General features: G+C 41.0%; 1 protein-coding gene across 1 annotated transcript; it reads left to right on the top strand.

Moving 5' to 3' along the window:
- Positions 1-371: 371 nt before the first annotated feature.
- sult4a1 (sulfotransferase family 4A, member 1) lies at positions 372-22,015 on the top strand (the record flags this gene model as incomplete). The annotated part of the gene is made up of 7 exons (XM_083999791.1): positions 372-540; positions 8,442-8,572; positions 9,181-9,261; positions 10,194-10,320; positions 10,408-10,502; positions 13,464-13,602; positions 17,689-22,015. The coding sequence occupies 7 exons, from the start codon at positions 372-374 to the stop codon at positions 17,799-17,801; spliced, it is 855 nt and encodes a 284-aa protein (XP_083855917.1). The 3' UTR covers positions 17,802-22,015.
- Positions 22,016-22,231: the final 216 nt, after the last annotated feature.

Below are 22,231 nucleotides of genomic sequence, written 5' to 3'. Positions count from 1 at the left end.
TTGGGCGCGATAAAGCCATAGGATTATTGTGGGCTAATATCACAGCGGCCATATGGTAGGCTAATAGTTTTAACTGGAGCGTGCGTCTGTGTGCATCGTCGCCCTGGCAAGAGTGGTCCTGATGCTGGGCCTCGTGTGCGCGCATTACATCACTGATCTCCCGCGTGATTGGCTGTAGGTCAACCAGCATCCACCGCGAGCCTCCTCCTCCTCACCATCCCGAAGCGAGCGGCAGCGGCGTCTCAAACCAGTCTCACCACCACCACCATCATCACACACCCTTCATCTCTTTTATTTATTTCACTCAACCAAACTGTTCGCCTGGGTGTCGCGCGCTTTCGCTCCCATTGCGCTGGCGGCTCGTTTGGACGATGGCCGAGAGCGAGGCAGACACGCCGAGCACGCCGATTGAGTTTGAGAGCAAATACTTCGAGTTTGATGGAGTGCGACTGCCGCCCTTCTGCAGAGGGAAGATGGAGGAGATCGCCAATTTCTCCCTCAGAAGTAGCGACATATGGATTGTCACCTACCCAAAGTCAGGTAAACAAGCCTCTGCGTCACCCTCCTGCGCTGTGCTCGCTGTGTCTTCAGCTTTCTTCACTGTTTGTTTTGCTGCAGCACACAACAGTGATGTGATGCTCAAAGTTTCCCATTAGAACACACAGCGACCTAATGCACAGCGCAGATCAGCTGCAGGCTCCATTTTGCACAAATCACAGGCATCATTAAAGTTGCACGTCTGCTGGTGCTTCATATTTAATCGCACTGGGTGGGTCATAGTTACCCAATAGCTACCTCATCTCTGCTTATAGGCCCTTCTATCAGCCGCTGTGGCATGATCACACACTGAGTCAGTAACAGTCAGTCGAACAATGCGTGGCTGCAGTGCATCATTCAGTCGAAAGCCCACAACAGTGACGGAAGTTAATGTTTACATCCAGCTCCGTGAGTCTTTGCGCAGCGCTGCTGCATGCAGGCCGACTGACGTGCGCGATGCCCTGCTGTTGCGCTGGCTGGGTGGGTCCGATCATGTGATCAGTGGGCAGCTGGAGCTCGGCAGTGCACGGGCAGATTGGCATATAGGGAGAGTTTGTTTGTTGTCATGGGAATCATCTGTTCAGCATCTCAGCAGCATGTAGGCCTGTGTGAACTGGGAAGCAGAGCAGGCCTGTTCACAGTTAGCAAAGTTGATGAAGGGGGAAACCTAGACTGATGGCTTAATTACAGCTTAATTAATAAGGCTGTGCCACAGAATGTCAGTGAATGCATCGTCACTATTTCCAACTGTAATTTTAGCCAGAAAAACATGCTGAAATGTTGCAGTTGTTGCTCATTGTTGGCTTATAAACTTTTGTTGGGACATGCCATAAGGCCAAGAAATCAAAGAGTTGACTGTGAGGTGTTGCTGCATAATACTGAGCACTCACACTGCTACATGATACTGTGAGAGACAGCAGTCGTGCGTAACAAACCGGTGTACAACTATTGCTCTGCAAGCAGAGGTTTGTTGTTGTGCTGCGTCCTCCAGATCCAGGGAGGCTCTCTGATAACTGCACACAGGCATGATTCATTCAGGCCTCGTCAGTCACTGGTTGCATCATCCTTTGATGATTTTCCAATTCAGTGCAGGATGTCCTCATTGTGATTTAATTGTCATGTCTGACAGACTCTGCGAAAAGGCACTTAGACATGGTAAGGGTTAGGCTCTCAATTAAAGCTGCACAGACACATTTTTTATAACTTTAATAATGAGATGAGAGATGTCTGCTCGGTGTTTTGATTGTTGCTGTGTGCAGCAAACAGCGGACAGACACATTTGGAGGCTCCCCGGTGAAACATTCAGCAGGTAAAGAGGCCACATAGGCTACAGTATTTGTCAGCATCAGTTGGTAGCAGGGCCGTTGCTAGGAATTCCGGGCAGACTGAAAAAATACTTAAGTGGGCCCCCAACCCCTGACTTTTCATTGCCATTTTTTTGACAATAGGAATTTAGTAAAAAAACAAACAAACAATCAGTCTCCTGGGTTTTTTTTGTGGGCCCTACTGGACTGGGCTGTGGGCTCCTAGAACTGTCATCACCTCTCTCCCCTATGCAACGACCCTGGTTGGTAGAGAAAACAAAAACAGAGCTAAAAGATGACAAACTGCTAGGGAAAAGGTTCCACACCCTCAGATGCCTCTTTGTTATATTATTGTACTGGATGTTTATTGGATGTAAATCATTTTGTATGGGATTCAGCCATGATCACTGGCTTATTCAAGTTACTGTTTGGAGAGTATATCTGAACTCACATAATTTATAGGTTTAATAGAAGTGCCAATAGCAACACTATAGGGCCTGTTTCAGATTCAGATAATAAACCCACACACCCAAATACCCTAAATACCCCCTTTGGTATTTTCAGGGAAGGACGGTCTAAAGCCATTTTTCATTTTCAGAATCAGTGACATGTATTTTAAGGTAACCAGGGCAAAAAGTACTCAACACAGCTGTATGAGCCACAGGCATCAAGAACATGCGATAAGGAGTGGGTGAGTCATAGGTTCTCCAGGAGAGAATTCACTCACAAGAATGTGGTCACCTCAGAATATAGTCTGAGTGATTGTATCTCAAAAGCATCCTTAATGCATTTATACTTATCTGCCTTTAATCAGATCACCAAGTCTGCAGTGTCCTATACACAATGCATTTTGTCATGTGTAAACCGTGTAAACCCCTGTGACCTTCAAGTTTAACCGTTACAAGGACCTTTGTGGAAGTAGATAATTCTGCTAGGTGTCCTCTCTGCTGCACGTCTGCCCGTCCTGGGTGAGGGATCCCTCCTCTGTCTCTCAGTCTGAGGTTTCTCCAATTTTTCCCTGTTAAAAGGGTTTTCTATGGAGTTTTTCCTCAGTGGATGCGAGGGTCTAAGGACAGAGGATGTTGTTATGATGCCATGTAAAGCCCTTTGAGACAAACTGTTTGTAAAAACGGGCTATACAAATAAAATTGCCTTGTCTTGCCTCTCTGCTGCACTCACAGAAATAGCTGCAGGTCCATTAAGCTGTAAACAAAGATGGTGGCCCAAATTAAACAAGATATGAATCAGTTATGAATTTATTTATATCCATCAAACCTCACTGTTTCCTAAAGCTGCCAAAACAAGCCCTTCTCTCCTGTTTCCCTCCCCTTGCTGTGTTGTGTCTATAGTCTTCTGGTGCAGAGGAAAGACTGCACATGGCAGGACACATGGCTGGGATGCTGCAGACCTACAATGCCATTGGCTTGCATGTGGCTGTCTTGGCCAATGGGATTAGAGATATTCTAAAAACGGGTTGGGGAGGGGGGGTTAGTGTTGTGTGGTGGCTCCACAGTTTGGGATGGCAGTGGGTTTCTGACTGCTTTGACGTCAGACACATAGTCTCCCTGCAGGTGGTGCACCTCTGCACTGCATAAAGCCACACATTTAAATCACAGAGGAACACTGACATACAGCAAAGCATCCTCTGCTCAGGCTGGATCACATTTCTGAAATGAAAAGTGACATTTTACAAATGAAAATTGCATATGTCAAGAAGCACCACAGCAGTTTTATTAATCAAAATGACTTTGCTATTCACATGGTGCCAGATTTAGTCTGTGAAAACAACTCAATATCAATTTCAAAAGTCTTAGAAAAAAATCTTTATGGTGTCATTAGGGTTAATTATTATTTTTCTTTTTTTCTTTGATTAGTTTTTGTTTTCATTAGGAAAGATACAGAGTTTGAAAGTTGTTGGTATTTTGATATGGGGAGTATAACAAAAGCTATTGAAATGCATCATGGGAAGTGCTTTTGGAGCTCCCAAAGGTTTTGGATGGGTGTTGAGGTCCAGGCTTTGTGCGCCAGTCTGGGAAATCTCTCTTCGACTTGGTGCATGCAGGGGTTTCATCATGTTGAAACGGGAAAGAGACTCTTTAGTCTGTTTCCGAAAATAAAATACCATGGTGTAGCATTATTTTGCATTGTTTTTGTATTATTATTATTGGCTTTGATTGAAGAAGGCCAACCAATGTACATACATCATAATGAGCTCAATAGTTTGCTCGGTACCCTCAGGCAGAGATCAACTTCCTAGAATCCAGATTCGTCCAGCATCTCACCAGACAGCAAAGCTTTATTTGTTTCTACAGACACACTGCCATTGAGTCCTGTTCAGTTACATTAACTGATGCTCGGCATGGTGGTCTTCATCTTGAGAGTCACCAAGAAAACCCACATCATGATGCTCTAGATAGAGTTGTTTCCTCGAGGCAGTGGCCTACAGAATCATTTTTCTGCACCTATGTATGTATGGAGTCCTGTTCCTGTTTCATAGATGAGTTGAAGCTGTTCACTGCTTTAGCTGTTAACTTTCTCACAAAAACACCACTTATAGTTAACCAGGGAAAATCTAGCGGGGCAGATAGTTGGTGAATTGAGTAACTGGAAAACATCCCATGACACTGTCCTGGTGAAAATCAGATTTTTTTCAGTTCTGCTTCATTTCTAAGTCTTCACTGATCAGCTGCAGCAGTCACAATCCTGACTTTTTGCCTGATAAATGCAGCTTTAATATTCCAGTTCATATTCAAAAGCTCTTGAACAAGGTTCTATAGGTCTGCTTGAAACATTGAAGCTTTCTATGTGACTATCCCTTCTGTTACATGAGTACAATCCTCCTCTTAAATCAAAACAAACCTGTCCAAATGTTTTTTTTTTTTTTTTGCGGAGGCCTTTTTAGCCAAAAATGTGTTGTTTTTTCAGCGCAGGTGTACACATATAGGCAGTTTAACAGGAGGACTCTCATACATACATACCAAACATGCAGACAGCCTACCAAAAAAAAAAAACACACATATAGAAGGAGCATAACTTCATTCTCTGCTCAGCACCATTATCCCATTCTTTATACTGAGAATGATTTGGTGCCACATTATTGTCTGAAGTCTTGTTATCAGACCCTCTAAAACAGGTGTGGGAACTATTCCACAAAGAGCTGATGTGGAATAGTTCCCACACCTGTCAGACCAGATTCTGAAGTTTACCAACTCATTCAGCTGGTATAATTAAACGTCACCAGCCAGAATCATAAATAAAAGACTCAATACTTCTCTTGACAGTAAATCTGCACTGGACGACTGACCACACTGGATGTGAGGTGGAGAATCATCCAATCAGTGCTCAATTCTGTGGTCAGACAGAAATGAGAGGTCCAAATACAGATGCATAAAATTGGTTTGAGGAGCTGCTCTATGGTTGAAAGGTCTACATGCAGGGTTAGTTCAGCACTCAATGTCCTCTGATACTATTTTTATGCTCAGCTCCAATATTTTTTGGACTTTATTTCAATTTATAAGGCACAACTGATGTTTTTATGTCAAACACAATTGAACCCTTTCATGTATGCAAAATACATCATAACTGGTACTAATGTGAAATAAAAGTTTCAGAACAAGGAGGGGATTTCAAGAAATCATTCCATGATTTATAAAGCTTCACAGTCAGCATGTGGCCAGCCTGAGGCCGCGTGCTTCTGATCTCTAATAACAGACAGACTTTTTAACTACTTTTTTTAATTAATTATTTATTAAACATCTCAAGAATTATTAGATTGACTGAGGACGGTGAACATGGTAACCATTATACCAGCTTGGTATCAGTACCTTAGCATTGTCACTGTGAGCAAGCAAATGCCCCCATTAGAAGATTCACATTAGCCTACATTAGAAGATACTATAAGACATTGCAGGAAATCATACAGTTAAAATTGATGAAGTGAAATGGAAGATGCACAAAGTAAAAACAACCATACGTGAGCTTAGAATTATAAGGTTCTATCTCCGTTTAGGGTAGTTCCGAGATATTGAGCATCAAAGTTCCAACTCGGCTTGTGTTTTGGTTGATAGAACCTTTGTATTTTATGAATAACTAATCAAAAAATGTTGAAAATTTAAAAATAACACCACACAGGCATTAACAGACCACTAATGGATGATATTATGCAAAAAACTCAATTTTGAAAAAAATAGAGTCTTTTAAAAGACTGTACAATTACAAAGTAGGAGGAAAACACCATTACGACTGTATTTCTTTTTTGTATTTTTCTGCTGACATCATTCAGGGGTGAATGATGAAGGAAATGAAGAAAAACAAAAATGAATGGAAAGAAAAGAGAGAAAAAAGCAAATGATCAGTTTTCAGTCAGTGAGGAAGGGAGAGTGTGTTTAGATGACACCTCCCAGGTTGGTTTCTCTGTCTGGCTCTGGTCAGTCTCTTCAGGTTCAGTGTTCATCACATCAGGATCTTCCTTGTTGGGTAACCAACGGGAGAAGTCAGTGTCTTAGAGAAGCTGCTGAGTCTCTGTTGGTTTTTTGGTGTCTTTGAATGAGAGCTGAGTCTGGAACAGAGCTGTCAGCTCTTCCACTCTTTTCTGCTCAAACTGGGCTCTCCAGGCAGCATATGGCTGCCAACAGAGATGGACAGAGTACTCCACCCCTGTACTTAAGAGTACAAATACTACTGGTCAAAATTTACTCCGTTACAAGTAAAAGTAGCTCAGTCGACATGTTACTCGAGTAAGAGTAAAAAAGTATTTGCTTTTAAAGGTACTTAAGTATCCAAAAGTAGCCTACATGTTTTTAAATTCACTTTAAGTAAAAGTAAGAGTAAATTTCTTATTTTTCACATCAATGAATTACTATAATTTTTTCTAAATGAATTTAAGGAGCTTCTAACTCTTGTTTGTGAGAATGAACTCTTTGAAAGCAGCTGCACTGATGTGCTGCTTTTAGGGGTTAGGGTTTCCTTCTTTGACAAACACAGCTTGTGTTCAATAGGATTTTAGAAAAAAGAAAAAAAAAAAGAGCAGACCTGAAAGTAACAAGTACTTTTCAGCCTTCCTAGAAATTAACTCAAGTAAAAGTAAAAATATTTGTCTTGGAAATGTATTCAAGTAAGAGTAATATGTACTAAAGAAATCTAATACTCAAGTAAAGTACAAATCCTCTGGATATGTACTACTTAAGTACAGTAGCCTACTCAAGTAAATTTACTTTGTTACTGTCCACCACTGGCTGCCAAGCATCAGTCAGATCTGCCAGAGCTTTCTGGAGGGCTTCGATCTCCACCCTGAGGTGATACTCCAGGAGCAGGTACTGTGACATCCTGTCAGCATGAGCTTTGGTCTGGTCTAGAAGCTTTTCCTCAAGTGTCTCAGCCTGCTGCCTGGCACTGAAGATTTCAGCTTCATACCTCTTGGTGACATCTTGGCATGAAGCCCACAGGTTCTGCAGCTGCTGTTGAAGAGACCGGTTCTTGTGTTTCTCTGCCTGGAGCTCAGCCACCAGGTTCTTCTGGCTCTTAATGTGAGCCGCCTGCTGCTCCTCATAGTTTTTCTGAAGGGCTTTCTTCTTTTCTTTAATGGTGTCTTGAATTTTAATGGTAGCAGCGGCTTCATGTTGTATTCGTCTCCTTATCTTCTTTTAACTCATGTGTTTTTTTGCTTTTTTGTGTGTGTCTGTTTTCTCTTTTCTGTTTTCCTGCTTTTATGATGTGTGTGATTTTAAGTATGTATGCCACCACTGTGATCGGCAGTTGCAATTTCATTGTATTTTAATGCAGTGACAATAAAGGCCTCATATCTTTTATCTTATCTTATCTTCATCCTCATACTTCTCTTTGAGGTCATGGTGTGTGTGCAGTTGTCAAACTCTACGTTTTGGGCCCATAAAAGACTGAGGAGTGTGTGATGAAAGAATATCCCAGAACCAAAGTGTTAGCACACACTGTGTGAGGAGCTGCAGTCATCCGACACACTGTAAACATTAGCAGCATTATGCAACATGTCTCTTTGATTACTGTACATAGACACCAGACAGCAGTGAATCGTTGTACCATCTTAAGTCCTTAAGTGAAAACTGACACACATTCACATATGAATGTGCAGCGAATGTACAACAGTTATGTCTGTGGGCAAATGAACTGGATATGTTTGAGGGTGAGAAATGTCACTGATTGGCGCGGTGATTTCTCAACTGGAATAGTGAGAAAACACTGATATTTCAATTATTACAAAAAGTAAATTGTCATGGGGATATTTAACAAAAATGGCCTGTACATGGGATTAGTGTGCTTTATAGCTCAACCTCCTCCTTAGTAACTTCTTTCTGTCTGCTCTTTCACTCACATAGAACCACAGATACACTTTGCCCCTGTCTGACCACCTAAATACACTGCAGTAGAATAGCTGTATCCAGTGTATCCAGTGAGGGTGTGTGTGGTTGGCACACTCTTCCATCTAACATTGCAAAAGCAAGTTTGGATTGTATCCTTTCCATGATCATTTCTTGTTTATACAATATCCAGTTCATTTGTGCCCGTCTTACCAGTTTAATTTCTTTATTGTCTTAAGGCTGTCTCCTCTGTTCTCTCTCCTCATAGGCACCAGTCTACTTCAGGAGGTTGTATATTTAGTGAGTCAGGGAGCAGATCCAGATGAAATCGGCCTTATGAACATCGATGAACAGCTTCCTGTCTTAGAGTACCCCCAACCTGGCCTGGATATCATACAGGTATGTACTGCACCTGAGAATTTATTTAGCAGATTTTGGGATTAAGATTTGCTCTCTAACAGGATGGTGGATACCTTTCATGCACACATTGCATGTAGCATACTCTAGCATGACTCACTTAGCATCACTCTGATTTCCTCAACAAAAAGACATTTTCTAGAAGTAATAACCTAATATTGGGTTGTAAAAGAACAGCACAATGGTCACATGACATCAGCGTTGCCACAGAGAAACCTCCAACGTGTTTGACTGAGACTAAAGGACAAGGGAACATGGGATGGTTTAGGACTCATTCCTGCAGCACTCCGTGATATAAGAGGCAGAGACGTCTCTAAATGCATATGGATTATTGGTGTCATGGAAATTCACTCATCATATAGGCTCCTTTGAGATACTGTGCTAACAGACACATACATAGGGCGGGGTATGTTCCTTGAGAGAAAAATGTTATCTCATTTTCCAAGAAACACAGGAACACATAATGTATATGAGACCACTGACAGATAAGATAAGACACAACTGGCAATACCAGTGGATTTCTGCAGGACTGAGAAGAGAATGGCAGAATACAGATTTAAAATACTGACTTTGTTTTCCTTCCCCTACAGGAGCTCACATCCCCTCGTCTGATCAAAAGCCATCTCCCCTACCGATTCCTCCCCACGGCCATGCACAACGGAGAGGCCAAGGTCTGTCCGCCATGAATTTTTCATTGATGCTAATTTGAAAAGTTTCAAGAAAATTTACTTTATTTTAAGGGAGGTGGGGATATTCACAAACTGTACCCTATGACACTTTTGAATAACCCATTTTGTCCAGTATTGAGAATGCATTCATTTCATTTTTCCTCCACACCTTAGAATAGAATCAATAAAAAACTAAGAAATGAAACAAAGCAGAGTCAATTTTAAAAATGGTTTGAAAATGAAAATGAGGAACAGTTTGTTTAAACAAAGCAATAACAAGAAATTGTTGGGACATTCTGGCACCACGTGCAGTCACAGCTTCCTCCTCCACCCCGGCCTCCTAATGTGCTTACTTAGGCGGATGATTTAACTGAGATCTATGTTCGTGTATGTTAAGTGAGGGATCAGCTGAATCAGCAAAATCTGCTCCCATGCTTTAAAACTTCCTCAATCAGCTGAGCCTTTTAAATGACACAAGTCTAGGTTTAGGTATACAGTATTTAAAATAAATGAGAAAAACGGAAGTAGATTGACAGTGATCTCAGGCTTCTTTATAATAACCTATTTAAATGTGGAATAATACGCCAATACACAAGACTTGTGTCTACTGTTTAAAGTTCATATGAAGTCTCTAGGTGAAAGTATGCCTGAGCAGTAGACGTTTGTAAAACTCCAATGATTGTTCTTTTTCGCTCTTTTTTTCCCCGCCTGCCCCATTGACTTCAATGCAAAATTTTGCACAGTTTGTCTCGAAAAATTCATAAACTGTTGAGAAACTGTTGAGACTGTTTGTCATGTCTAGAGGATCTGTGTATGTGACACTAATATTTCCTCTGGCATTCATGTCATGCCTAAATGTGAACCATTATGTATTTAGCAGTGTTACACAGCACTATGTGTGTGACCATAGTCAGTACTGTTGTGATGCTCTTTAGGTGATATACATGGCTCGAAACCCTAAGGACCTGGTGGTGTCCTATTACCAGTTCCACCGCTCTCTCAGGACCATGAGCTACCGGGGAACCTTCCAGGAGTTCTCTCGGCGCTTCATGAATGACAAATGTAAGTCTGGTCCGGTTCACTGAACTCCTGCTCTAATGTGTGTCTGTGCACAGACTGATTCATCCTCCACCTCTCTCTCTCCCACAGTGGGATATGGTTCCTGGTTTGAACATGTTCAGGAATTCTGGGAGCATCGTATGGACTCTAATGTCCTCTTCTTGAAATATGAAGATATGTACAAGGTAAAAGACTTATTTTAACCCACTTGTCTGTGAAGATTTGAGTCTCTGATTGTTTGGTGTAATTTAGATAAGAAGAAGTGAGTCGGTGCACTGGAGTTACTCAAGGCTACTGATATTGATGTGTGTGTGTGTGTGTGTGAATTGTTTTCTGACCATACATGCTCTTTACCTTCAACCTCACCACCCTTGTTTTTCTCCTCTTGACTTGATTTTCCAGCTAATTTGGACTCTGTTTAACTCTATCTCAGTCTCATCTGGACTGGATTTGAAGCTGCTTAGACCTAGACTGATGTTCTTCATTTTCATTTCTGCCACATCAAGTTGCTGTTTGTTGCAGGCCAGATGTTTGTCTTTTTTTCCATTCATTGTTCAAAGTAAAGCTGAGTTTCTCTCTTGTCGGCAACAGTGCGGAGCAAAGCGGTTCTACACTTAAGCTCAGCACGAGCTCTGCGTCCAGTCAGCTGTAGTGGTAGTGTGTAGTTTTAGTCAAACAGAAAGTCAGATTAAGATGTGTAGCACAGGTCGACACACAGCACAGGATTAAAGGGATAGTTCACCCAAAATTCAAATTTTTTCTCATTATCTACTCACCCTCATGTCGACTAAGAGCTGTGAGAATTTTCAGAGTCCTCCGTTCCTTCACTGAGTTACGGGGGGGTCCGCGCAGCAGTATTTGTCCATATAATGGTTGTCAATGGATACCAACTTTCTTCGTCCAAAAAGACACACCAAAAAACATCCAAATACCTCCATACTGCTCGTCTGTAATGTCCCTCTTGTATTGAAGCCCCAACATGAGAAATTGTTCCACCGGTCAGTGCAAATCACGCGAGATTTGCACTGACACAGGAAGAGCAGTGAACTGAGACACTGGGAGCTTCCACTACAAACAATATAGACTTATTTAATTTTTTTCGGGACAATTTCGCATTTCGGGGCTTCAATACAAGACTGACATTACATACGAGCAGCATGGAGGTATTTGGATGTTTTTTGGTGTGTCTTTTTGTTACGAAGACAGTTGGTATCCATTTGCAACCGTTATATGGACATGCACTGCTACGCCGAGACCCCCTGTAACTCAGAGAAGCCAGGGAGGACTCTAAAACTTCTCCCAGCCCTGAGTCCACATGAGGGTGAGTAGATAATGAGTAACATGTCAATTTTAGGTGAACTATCCCTTTAAGATGTGTAGCACAGGTCGACACACAGCACAGGATTAACAACGGTCCTCAGGCCCACTGGTCTATTCAGCTGTCTCTCACTTAGGTCCAAAGGAAGTGTAACCTATTTTAACCTGAGGTTCAGTCCCCTTCTCATCTGGTGCGACGTGGCAGACACATGGATCATATCTTCCTTCTGTACAGATCATACTTATGTAAAACTCTCCTCTTAAAGAAAAAGTTCCAAATCAATACTTGCTCTTTGCTTTGTCAAAGGTCCTCTTATCAGTTCCCACCATGTTTACGAGGCTCACACATCCTCACGTCTGCAGATAGGCTTAAGAATGGATTTTTAGAAGTAAAAGGAGACGAGGTAATCAGCTGAACAACTGCAGACGGAGTCAGAGAACAAATGGTGCTGGTGTCGTATATCAAAGAAAGTAAGGGAATTCCCAGAGAAATCATTCAGTCTTTCTAAAATTATAAAAGACATGACGTAGGCAGTTATATGTTGTTGTATTTTTTTTAAATGTGGGTCTCTGAAGTGTCTTCTCTTTGATCAAAAGTAAAAGCCAAATAGAGACAGACCTGTACTTCACAAACTTCCTGCACTTTTATTTTGTAACACACTTGAAGTAGACCCCACACAAAAACAGATGAAAGGAAAGGAAAAGAATCCATGCTCATTTAGAAATCAAAAATCCCCAGTGGGTCACAGCACAAAGATCTGAGGTAGGGAGTTTGTGATGAGATACAAATAAAAAAATGTGTCTTTTCAAATTTAAGATTCTCATATGAATGACCATACTGAGGATTACAGGTGCTGTTTACGTGATTTGTAGCAGTATGTCAGATACTACTACTGTAGTATTAGTACTGCATTAGCACATCATACAAAAAAACAAAAAAACAAAACAGAGAGACAAACTAAAAATGAAATCACCACACAATGGATCTGTTTTCAATGTAATCCCATACAAGAAAATGAACCTAGCGGCCTGGTATAATGCCTGGGTTCTCGGCCTGAGTCTGGTTCATATACTCCACATCTGCACAGAGTCCGGTTGTTATCCTCTGATATCTGGAAGATTTAGTGTGCGTGCGCCAAAATTGGTCAAAATGCAGAATAAACATTTTACATTCACTCTGAATATGGGCCAGATTTGGACCATGTATCTTGGTGAATACTGTATATCTGGCCAGAAGACAAGCATGTGGCCCAAGTAGAGCCTGGATTGTTATGGTGATGGACGTTATTTTTGTTTTTCTCATTCATTTCTCAATTTGTTCAAATAACTAAATTCTGGGAAAGTGGTCTCACAGTTTTAGACTCCAGGATTTGAAGTGGAAATATAGCCTATTTATGTGACATATATATGTTGCTTTGGTCTACTTTAGAGACACACAGACACACACACCCTTGTGCAATGCAAACATGAATGCATATAACCCAGGGCTGTAAACTGATAGCATTATGTTTAACCTATATGGCACATCGTCCATACAGGGCTGTAGGTACATGTTGTCCAAACGACTCTCATCCACCTTTATGCCACATAGATTGTGTAAGCACAGGGAACTGTGTGTTCTCTCTGCAGCCGTGGGTGGATGCTGTTTGGGGAAACAGATAATTGACTCAGTATTATCTAAAGGCACGAGAGGGAGGCAGCTATTTTGTTGTGATTATTGCTTTTATAGATTTCCTATTATCATACAGTCTCCTCTCCTCTCCTCTCCTCTCCTCTCCTCTCCTCTCCTCTCCTCTCCTCTCCTCTCCTCTCCTCATCCTCTCCTACAGGATTTAGGGACGTTGGTGGAGCAGTTAGCCCGATTCCTGGGTGTGTCCTGTGACAAGTCTCAGCTGGAGGGCATGGTAGAGAGCTGCAACCAGCTCATCGAGCAGTGCGGCAACTCGGAGGCTCTGTCCATCTGCAGGGGTGAGTGGAAGGAAACGGAAGATTCAAAACTCGCTGCAGTTCCTCTTGTTTGCTAACTAGACTGAGTTTTGAGTTCCTCTGTGATATCTGGGTGAAAGGGCATTCACTATTATAGCTGCAGTGTCCCCAAAGCATCGCATCCACCTAACTTCACGTCACTGAATCTTTTCACTTTATTTCCGTCAATTCAATTACAGTTAGTCTCCCTGAAAAAAATCCCAAAGTTTTGCAAAACAATCTATAAGCAGGGTGGGAATATAGAGAAGTAATTATTTTGAGTTTTCTCAGGAGAATTCCACTTATATAATAATGTTTTTCCATAAAATTGAGACTTACAGACCAAAAATGGAAGCAATTATGGCCCGAATATCCTTACTTTTATGGTTGACCACCAAAAAAGGTCAGAGTGCACCACTGATTTTGGTTGCATAACGTTAATGGATCAAAACTAATGCAGCTGAACCACAGATATCCTTGGTGGGAGATTGGTGGTTTTGCTATACTGGCAGCTTTATTACAGCCAGCAGGGCCACAATAAATCGTCAAGCACATATCAGGAGTGGAGCTCTGAAAGAATCCATGTAAGTGGCATTTTGATGCTGCAGTTTGTCAGTATGGATCTATTGGTTTAAGGGAAGTCTTGGAGTAAAAGGTAAAAATATTTCCCCCCAAAATAGTGGGGGAGTAACATTATAAAGTAACACAACACTGAAATGTGTAGACAAAGTACAGAGACCTTGAATCTGTATTATTCTGTAAGTGAACAAACATATCCACAACTTCCTGATCACATTCATACAGTATAAACACTTTTGAGGAGGCCCTATGGCATGTACTATAATGGAATTTATTGACATAAGAAACAGAGCAAATAAAACAGATTTAGAAATGATTTTTGAAAAGCAACCAGGCTATTCTTGACTTGTTCAAAATAAGAAATACTTTTTCAGTCTGCGCCTCTGGCAAACAGAAAAGACACAATCGGCTCTTTGTCAAAAACACACAAGGAGCAACAACATGAAGTCTCTGTGACCACGGTCCAGTTTAGACCTAAGCACATTAGAGAGACAGAGGGAGAGATCATAAATGTAATCAACCTAATTCCCTTTTACAGCTGTTTGATGAGACCTGATTCGGATCAGTGAGCTCATGGTATCGAACAAGCCATCAGAGCTCCCGTTGCAAAGCTATTTAAAGACCAGAGGGCCATGCAAATGGAGTTCAGGAGTTTTAAAAGCCACCAGTAAGGAAATGATAACTGACTTTAAGATCAAAGCTGACAAACAGTTTCATCTTTGGGTGTATGCAGCCATGCAGTTACGGTCATATGTCTATTCTGTTTTATGATATCTTTCTCAAACCCGAAACAGTGGACGTAAATGGAATTTCCCATATTGAGAAGGTATAAAAATCTCCAGCAACTTCTTCCAAAACAGCATCGTTTTCAATCCATAGAACACAAAAGCAAAAAAACAGACATGGAGCGTTGTAAAAGGTTTGACACCAGAAATGATATCTAGGAACTTCAAGGATTAAAACCTGGGTGGACAACCTGGTCAACTAGCTGCTGGAAAGCTACAGGGGTCCAAAACCCCTTTCTTGGGTCATTTTGCTGGTGAAATTATGTAAATGCAAATGTTTAGGTACTACAATGGCTTAAATAGTCATACAACTATAAAATTTGGCAGAGAGTATCTTGACACATAGGGGAAGGCAGGAAAAAAACATTCTGGGGTTTGTTGCAACTCGATTTTAAAATATCACCCTAAACATCCCCAAAAAGACAAAAAGAAGTACTGTTCGCCTGACAAATTCTCATGAAAATTATTATTTTTCAGCACTTTATGGAGAATATCTATGCTTAACATGTACTGTATATAGAAAATTTCCTTAATTCATAAGCTTCCATTTGAGTCCAAGATAGCCTTTCTACTAGCTACTGGAAAGCTACAGGCTGTCTCCAATGCAACACCTATTGTGAAAAACTACATGTAACTGACATGATCAGAAAACATTCTATTTCTGGTCTCCCCAAAGTGAACAGATAGATAGAGAAGACCGTTGGCCACAGCAAGTGGGGCTTTTGAGATAGAAAGGCTATCTTGGACTCAAATGGAAGCATTAAAAGTATTAAAAGTATTTTTTCCTGGGGCTGATTTCTGGAGTCCAGATGTTGCACACAAACTGATGCAACAAATAACTCAGAAGTCAACTCACAGCTGGTCTGTCTGTCACAAAGGCATAATTTCCACAGGGTCCACAGCCCAGATAAGAGAAAAGAAGAGTTCAACAAACTATTCTACCAAATTCAACATGTCATTCAGGGCACACAAGGCGGTAGGGGTCACTGAGTTCATGTGTGGAGTTATCATAGGTCACTGACATGAAGCTGTAAGTTCAATGAGACATTGTAACAGTCTAAAGACCACAACATTATTATTGCACTTGAAGACTATATTTTGCGGTCGTGTTACGTATTTATTTTGTATTTTGTTTCAGTCTTGGTTCAGACAATGGAATTGCATGTTTAAGCAATAAGATGACCGCAGCACCACCATGTGGCCACATGTTGCCCCGACACCACAGATTGCATTTCAACCTTCAGGTCCAGTCTGTTTTTTGAGTTTCTTTCTGACACATCCTTTAACATTCTTTCTTTGATTTATTATTATAATTTGTCAAACTGATTTATGTTTCCATTCATGTTTTGATTTTGATGTTGACTCATGATTTCTGTCTTATTTTTTTTTCTTTTTCCCCAACTTGTTTCTTATTTTCTGTTCAGTGCATGGTCTTCTGGTGTGTGTGCTGTAGGCTTAGCACACAGCTGGCAGTCACAGCAGGTGAGTCACTGCCTCGTTGTGTTGCTGCCACTCAGCTGAAACCTGTCAGAGGAGATCTAATGATTATCTGAGGACCAATATTTTAATTCTTAATCAAAGCAGAGATTAGACTGTAAAAAAACACGGATAACGCCTCATGTCAGCGTGCTCGTTTCCTATAATAAAATATTATGTACAGTGAGTCAGATCTAATGTTTCTTGGCCTTCATGTGTGGGCCACCAAAATGTTTTAGATTTTCTAGTATGTCCTGAGCTGTGAGACGGTTGGGAAATATTGATGTACATTGTGCTGCATTTGTATAATACCAATATATTATGTTGAATCCGGTGTGAAGGTTACGTTTGAACAAGATTTAAATATGCTTCAACTTTACCTGATTTACGTTGCTGAGAAGAACTCTGCTACATCACTGAGTCTCCTTGTCCCATATGATTGAAATTGAATTGGAGCAAGTAGATGATTACTTTGTATATTTGTGCTGTCAGTATCATAGACATCTTACCTACCATCACTATCCTGTTTTGAGCATATTTAAAGGGATAGTTCAACATTTTTGGTAAATTGGCCCATTGCCATATTCCTATAGTTTTAGGAGTGGGTTTGTTACCTTTAATTGTCGGTGCAAGCTATTTTTAGAACGGCGGAGCAGAGCAGCGAGCTGCTCAGAGCTACGCTACAGAGGCTAATGGGATTTCTTTGTTTCCCTCATCAAACCCATCAAATTCACAATCCAACAACTCCAAAACGCTCAGGTGGACAAGTTGCGACCTGCACATCCACCACGCTATGAGATAATAACACAACGTTACCAGACAAACTGCCCCAGACAGGAAAGCACATCAGCTGTTTTGCATGAATTTACCTCGAAAACAACTCCGTCTTGTAATGTTCCGTTATTATCTCATAGCGTGGTGAATGTGCAGGTCACAACTTGTCCACCAGAGCGTTTTGGAGTTGTTGGATTGTGTATTTGATGAGTTTGATGAGGGAAACCAAGAAATTCCATTAGCCTCTGTAGCGTAGCTCTCAGCAGCTCGCGGCTCTGCTCCGCTGTTCTAAAAATAAATTACACCCGACAATTAAAGGTAACAAACCTACTCCTATAGGGCCAATTTACCAAAATGTTGAACTATCCCTTTAAGAACATAGTATTATGTAATATCTTATCACCCAGTCCCCTGTCTCCTTCAGATACGTGAGTAAGTAAAGTGTCCCTCCTCTTCCTGTGTGTCCTCCCTGCAGGACGTGTGGGTCTATGGAAGGACATCTTCACAGTGTCTATGAATGACAAGTTTGACACCGTGTACAGACAGAAGATGGGCAAGTCCGACCTGACCTTCGACTTCTGCCTGTGAGGAACACCTCCTCCTTCACCGTCCTCCATTCTGGCTCCCTCCTCCCACTTCAGTGCTGTTGACAGGTGCACACTTCCTGCCAAAAACCCACGCTCCTACATCATCATTCAGTCAATCAGTCGATCAACCAATCACTCACTCTGAAGTTTGGGATTACGCTACAGGACTTCTCGTAGAATGCATTCTGTCAATGAGTCATGAAAAAAAAAATCACACTCTTGTGGGCTGATCAAAGTGAATCCAGAATTATTATTGGAGTTCAGTGAAGTGTCTCAGTCAATAGTTAAACCAAATCTCCCTCACCCTGCCTCCCATGATGCTCCCACTATTGTGTATTTGTGTGTGTATCAACTGATACAGGTTCAGAAGGCTGATCACACTGTCTGTGAGGGACAGTGTTGGTCCACATTTGTATTTAAAATCCCATTACATAGCTACATCCAAGACAGGGATTCAGCTATGTGCAGATGTTTGAGACTGAAATGGTTGGACCACTTCTAAAATGTGTGCTGTCATTGGGTTGAGACGCGGTAATTGTAACACTGTTGCACGATTGCTGTTTGGAAATGTTCAAATTGATAAAAGATGTCACAGAGGTTGTTATGTCAGGATTGAAAAGAGTTTCAGACATAGATTGATAAACTAACGCTTGTCCGGATTGTACTAACACCTTGAAACCATCCTTTGTCTGGTCGACCTTGGAGACCCAGAACATTCTGAAACTCTACAGTCAATGTTATACAGTAGTTAACTGTAGCTTCAAGTCCAACCAGTCTATTGTTTTGACTTTTGACTTGTGGTTCACTCTGCATTTCAGCCAAAAATATCTGCATGAAGCTTCAGTAATTTACTGATGTGTGTGGTTGCCAGAGGGATAAAGCTTCTGAAACACGAGGTTACACTAACACTAACACTAACACACTTTAAACTGTTCAATCGATATATTGACTTAACCCTGCTACTGAGTGTGTTAGCAGCGGCTCTAAGCCAGGTACGTACATGGAAGGTAATTGTAAGGTGAGGCTAAAACCTGTATAGGGAAAAAAAATGTATCACGCCTATGTCGACCCAGCAGCTGAATGTCACAGCTGAAACACTGAAGTGTTGGATGATCATTGTGTTTTTTTTTTATAGTGCTGTTGGATTTCTAATCACCATCACTCATCATCATTGGATAAAATGTGTCATCTTCATGTATGAATGTGTGTAGGTGAGAAAGTTCTCAAATTTCTCAGAAATCAAATTCGAGACTTTGTCAGTGACTTTTAAAGCAACTATGGCGCCCCCAGGTGGTGAAATAACAAAACACACAGAACCAAACCTACGTAAGAACACCGAGACGAACGAGCCGATAGCAACACACACACACAGACAGATTGTCACAGTTTTCACTGGAACTAAATGAAAAATGACCTTCAAAATATTGTGAAACTATGATCCCATTAACATGTCTTTTTATCTTGTGATGGAAACTGGTATTTTTTGTACAAACATGGTGATTCAATTCACCATTTAAAAGATAGCTAATGCTGTTACATTGTTAAAGTGAGCAGGCATTGCGCAGATGCAGATGCAGCTTTGTCACACACAGGTGATATATAATTATATAATAATGTATTGTCTCCCTGGTATAAAGGCAGATAATCGACCCTTTTCTCTAATGTTAACCCAGATGTATGGTCTTTAGACATGGAATTCATTATGTGAGATCATTTCATTATTTTTATTTTATTTTATTTGTTATTTTGGTATCTTAAAAATACAACAGTAATTAATGATATGAGACATATACAAAAATACCTTTACATATATTCTACAACAAATGCTCACATGTGAGAATTTACAACAAACAAACCCTTGTCAGGAGAGAGAAAAAACTAAAAACTCGTTACATTCATTTAATATCAAACTTTTCCAGGAAACAAAAATATCCTTTGAAATCATAAATCATTACTTTCTTCAAGTTTGAATGGAAGGTGCAAATCTGTTTTTTTTTCTTTTTTCTGATGAGTCACAGTTATGATCAGTGGGTGTGTTATAGACTAAATTGTCATCATATTTCTCCTATGCAGTCATTAAATTCTTACACATCCCAGCCCAGTTATTAACACATATAAATCTTTGTCTGTGGCAGCACCCGGCATTATGATGACAGCGATACTGACAGTTTGCACTGTTGATACATAAGTCAGTGTATGCATTCAAATGCATGGCTGACAAATGGCTCCCCATGTTTTATATGTGGACAGCGCAATCAATTTCATTTTGAGGGGCAAGGCAATTACATCCCATCTGAGAGGTGACGTAGATCCAACTTTATTCAAAGTGAGACAGTAGAAGTGGAAACTTCCCTTCAGTATGTTCACTGAACAAAGCTGGGTAATTCTAAATGCATGTATCTATCTATACTAGACACTTTAAAGATGATGTGTACCAGAAATCTGTGACCTATCCATTACCTTCCCATGGTGCAACCAGGAAGTAAACAGTGCACTTAACACTAAACATGTGACACTGCACATATTCAGTTGAGACCCTTTATTATTTGAACATTGGCTGGGGATGCATTAACAGACCATTCAGTAGAGCCTTATAAGTGAAGATGTCTTTTACAGCCACCGCTGTGGCTGATGGGGTTAAACGGGTTACAATAAGGCAGTGGCATCTGTTTGAGTGAACTTAGACTTTCTCTGGTAAACCAAGTTCAGTCGACTCTGGACTCCATCAGCAGATTTTTCTCAGGAGGGTTTAAAGAGTTTTATTTATTTTCACAAAAAAAAATAAAGGATTCAAAAGTTCATCCACATCATGGCTGAATAAAGCTGTTAGAGGGGGAAAAAACATATCGCTGGGACCCTGTCAACTTCCACAGCCCATGTTTTCTGTTATTATTACAACAATATTTAATTTAGGAATGTGTATCATTTGAACACAATAAGCTAAAGTAGTCTTCAAACTACAAGATGAATGCAAGACCCACCTTGATTAATAGCGTATCTCAGTGGTTCATCCCTGGGTAAATTCCATGTTGATTTTTCTTTTATTTACACACACAACACAACCCCAACAGCCATTAAAATGAATCGAATATGTAATTTCTGCAGACAACTACAATATTGATTTTTTTTCACTTCAGAAATCAGACAGTTCATTAACAACACACACACACAGGCATGACAAGCATGAGCTACAAGTCCGAAAAAACAAAAAACAAAAAGAAAGAAAAGTTTGCTTGTTTGTATCGTCTCTAAAGTGGTCATTCAGTGGCTGCACTGATCAGGGATCAGATAAACCATACAGCTGTGTGCTATACTCTGTATTTGACTGATGATATCAATCACCAGAGCCGTTTCCCGTCCTGCCACTCTGCACATATCAGGAAGACCCACTAACGTCGGTGTAATGTCAGTGTCACTTCAGCTGCTATTATCACGTGGCACTTCCACAGACCATTACCTGATGTATACTCATCTTTCCACCTATTAAACACCTGACTATTACACACAGAGGTGGCAGGTTTCAGTCCATCTCCAAACACTGTTTTATCACCTATCATCCAACAGCGACCTAATCCACCAAGATGAATAAAGTGACTCGGTGTAAATGGGTCCTTGGCAACTGATCGAGGCCCACTTCGGTTCACACTCTGTCCCCCACCACCTGTGTGCTCCTGCTCCATGCTCCATCTGATCACTGGCTGCTGCACAGTGTGGTTTCTTATTTCCTCTTCCTCTCTGTGTTCTTCAGAAAAGTCAGGGTTTGTCTGCCGCAGAGGAGAAGGCAGAGAATAACCAGCATTAACGGTATTCAAACTGAGAAGTCACGACAGCAGCAGTATCTGAAGTCAGACCGGTAACCCGCGGCAATCGCTTACAAACAGCCCCCCCCCCCCCCCCCCCCCCACCCCTTCCTCCTATCCTCCTTCACCGTAGCTTTCAGTCCAGCAGACCAGTGTGTGCGCTCTACCAGACACTTGTGAATGTCTTTAATCGTGTGGATGTAAACAACAACCTCAGCATACACTCGTCACGTCTCGCCTCTTTTAACGGCTGCTTATTCTCTTTCTGTTCCGTCTCCGTTTGCTGCCGTCGGCAAAGCTTCAGCTGCCCACATCCACTTTTATGGTTTGTTTGGGTTTTTATACATGCCTGCCTTTGTTTTCTGGGTGTCTTGCATTGTATTTTAAATGCTTTGCTTGCTGATTTATTAATAAAGTTGTGTCTTCAGGCAGTATGCGATGACTGATGACTCCTTCTTCCAATTCTTTTTCGTCTAAAGTCTTGTTTGGAAGTTCTGTCCTCAAAGTGCTGCAGTCAGTGGAAAAGGAAAATAAGAGTCAGTGGAATTTAGTAGCTGCCATGAAATTCAGGTTAGAAATGACAGAGGAATGTACACTGGCTTTTCCTGTTTTTTTTTAATATATACAGGGG

Source organism: Trachurus trachurus (assembly GCF_905171665.1).
Source record: "Trachurus trachurus genome assembly, chromosome: 23".
NCBI lineage: Eukaryota > Metazoa > Chordata > Actinopteri > Carangiformes > Carangidae > Trachurus > Trachurus trachurus.
Note: the sequence above shows the minus strand (reverse complement) of the source record. Positions and strands in the feature narration are given on the sequence as shown.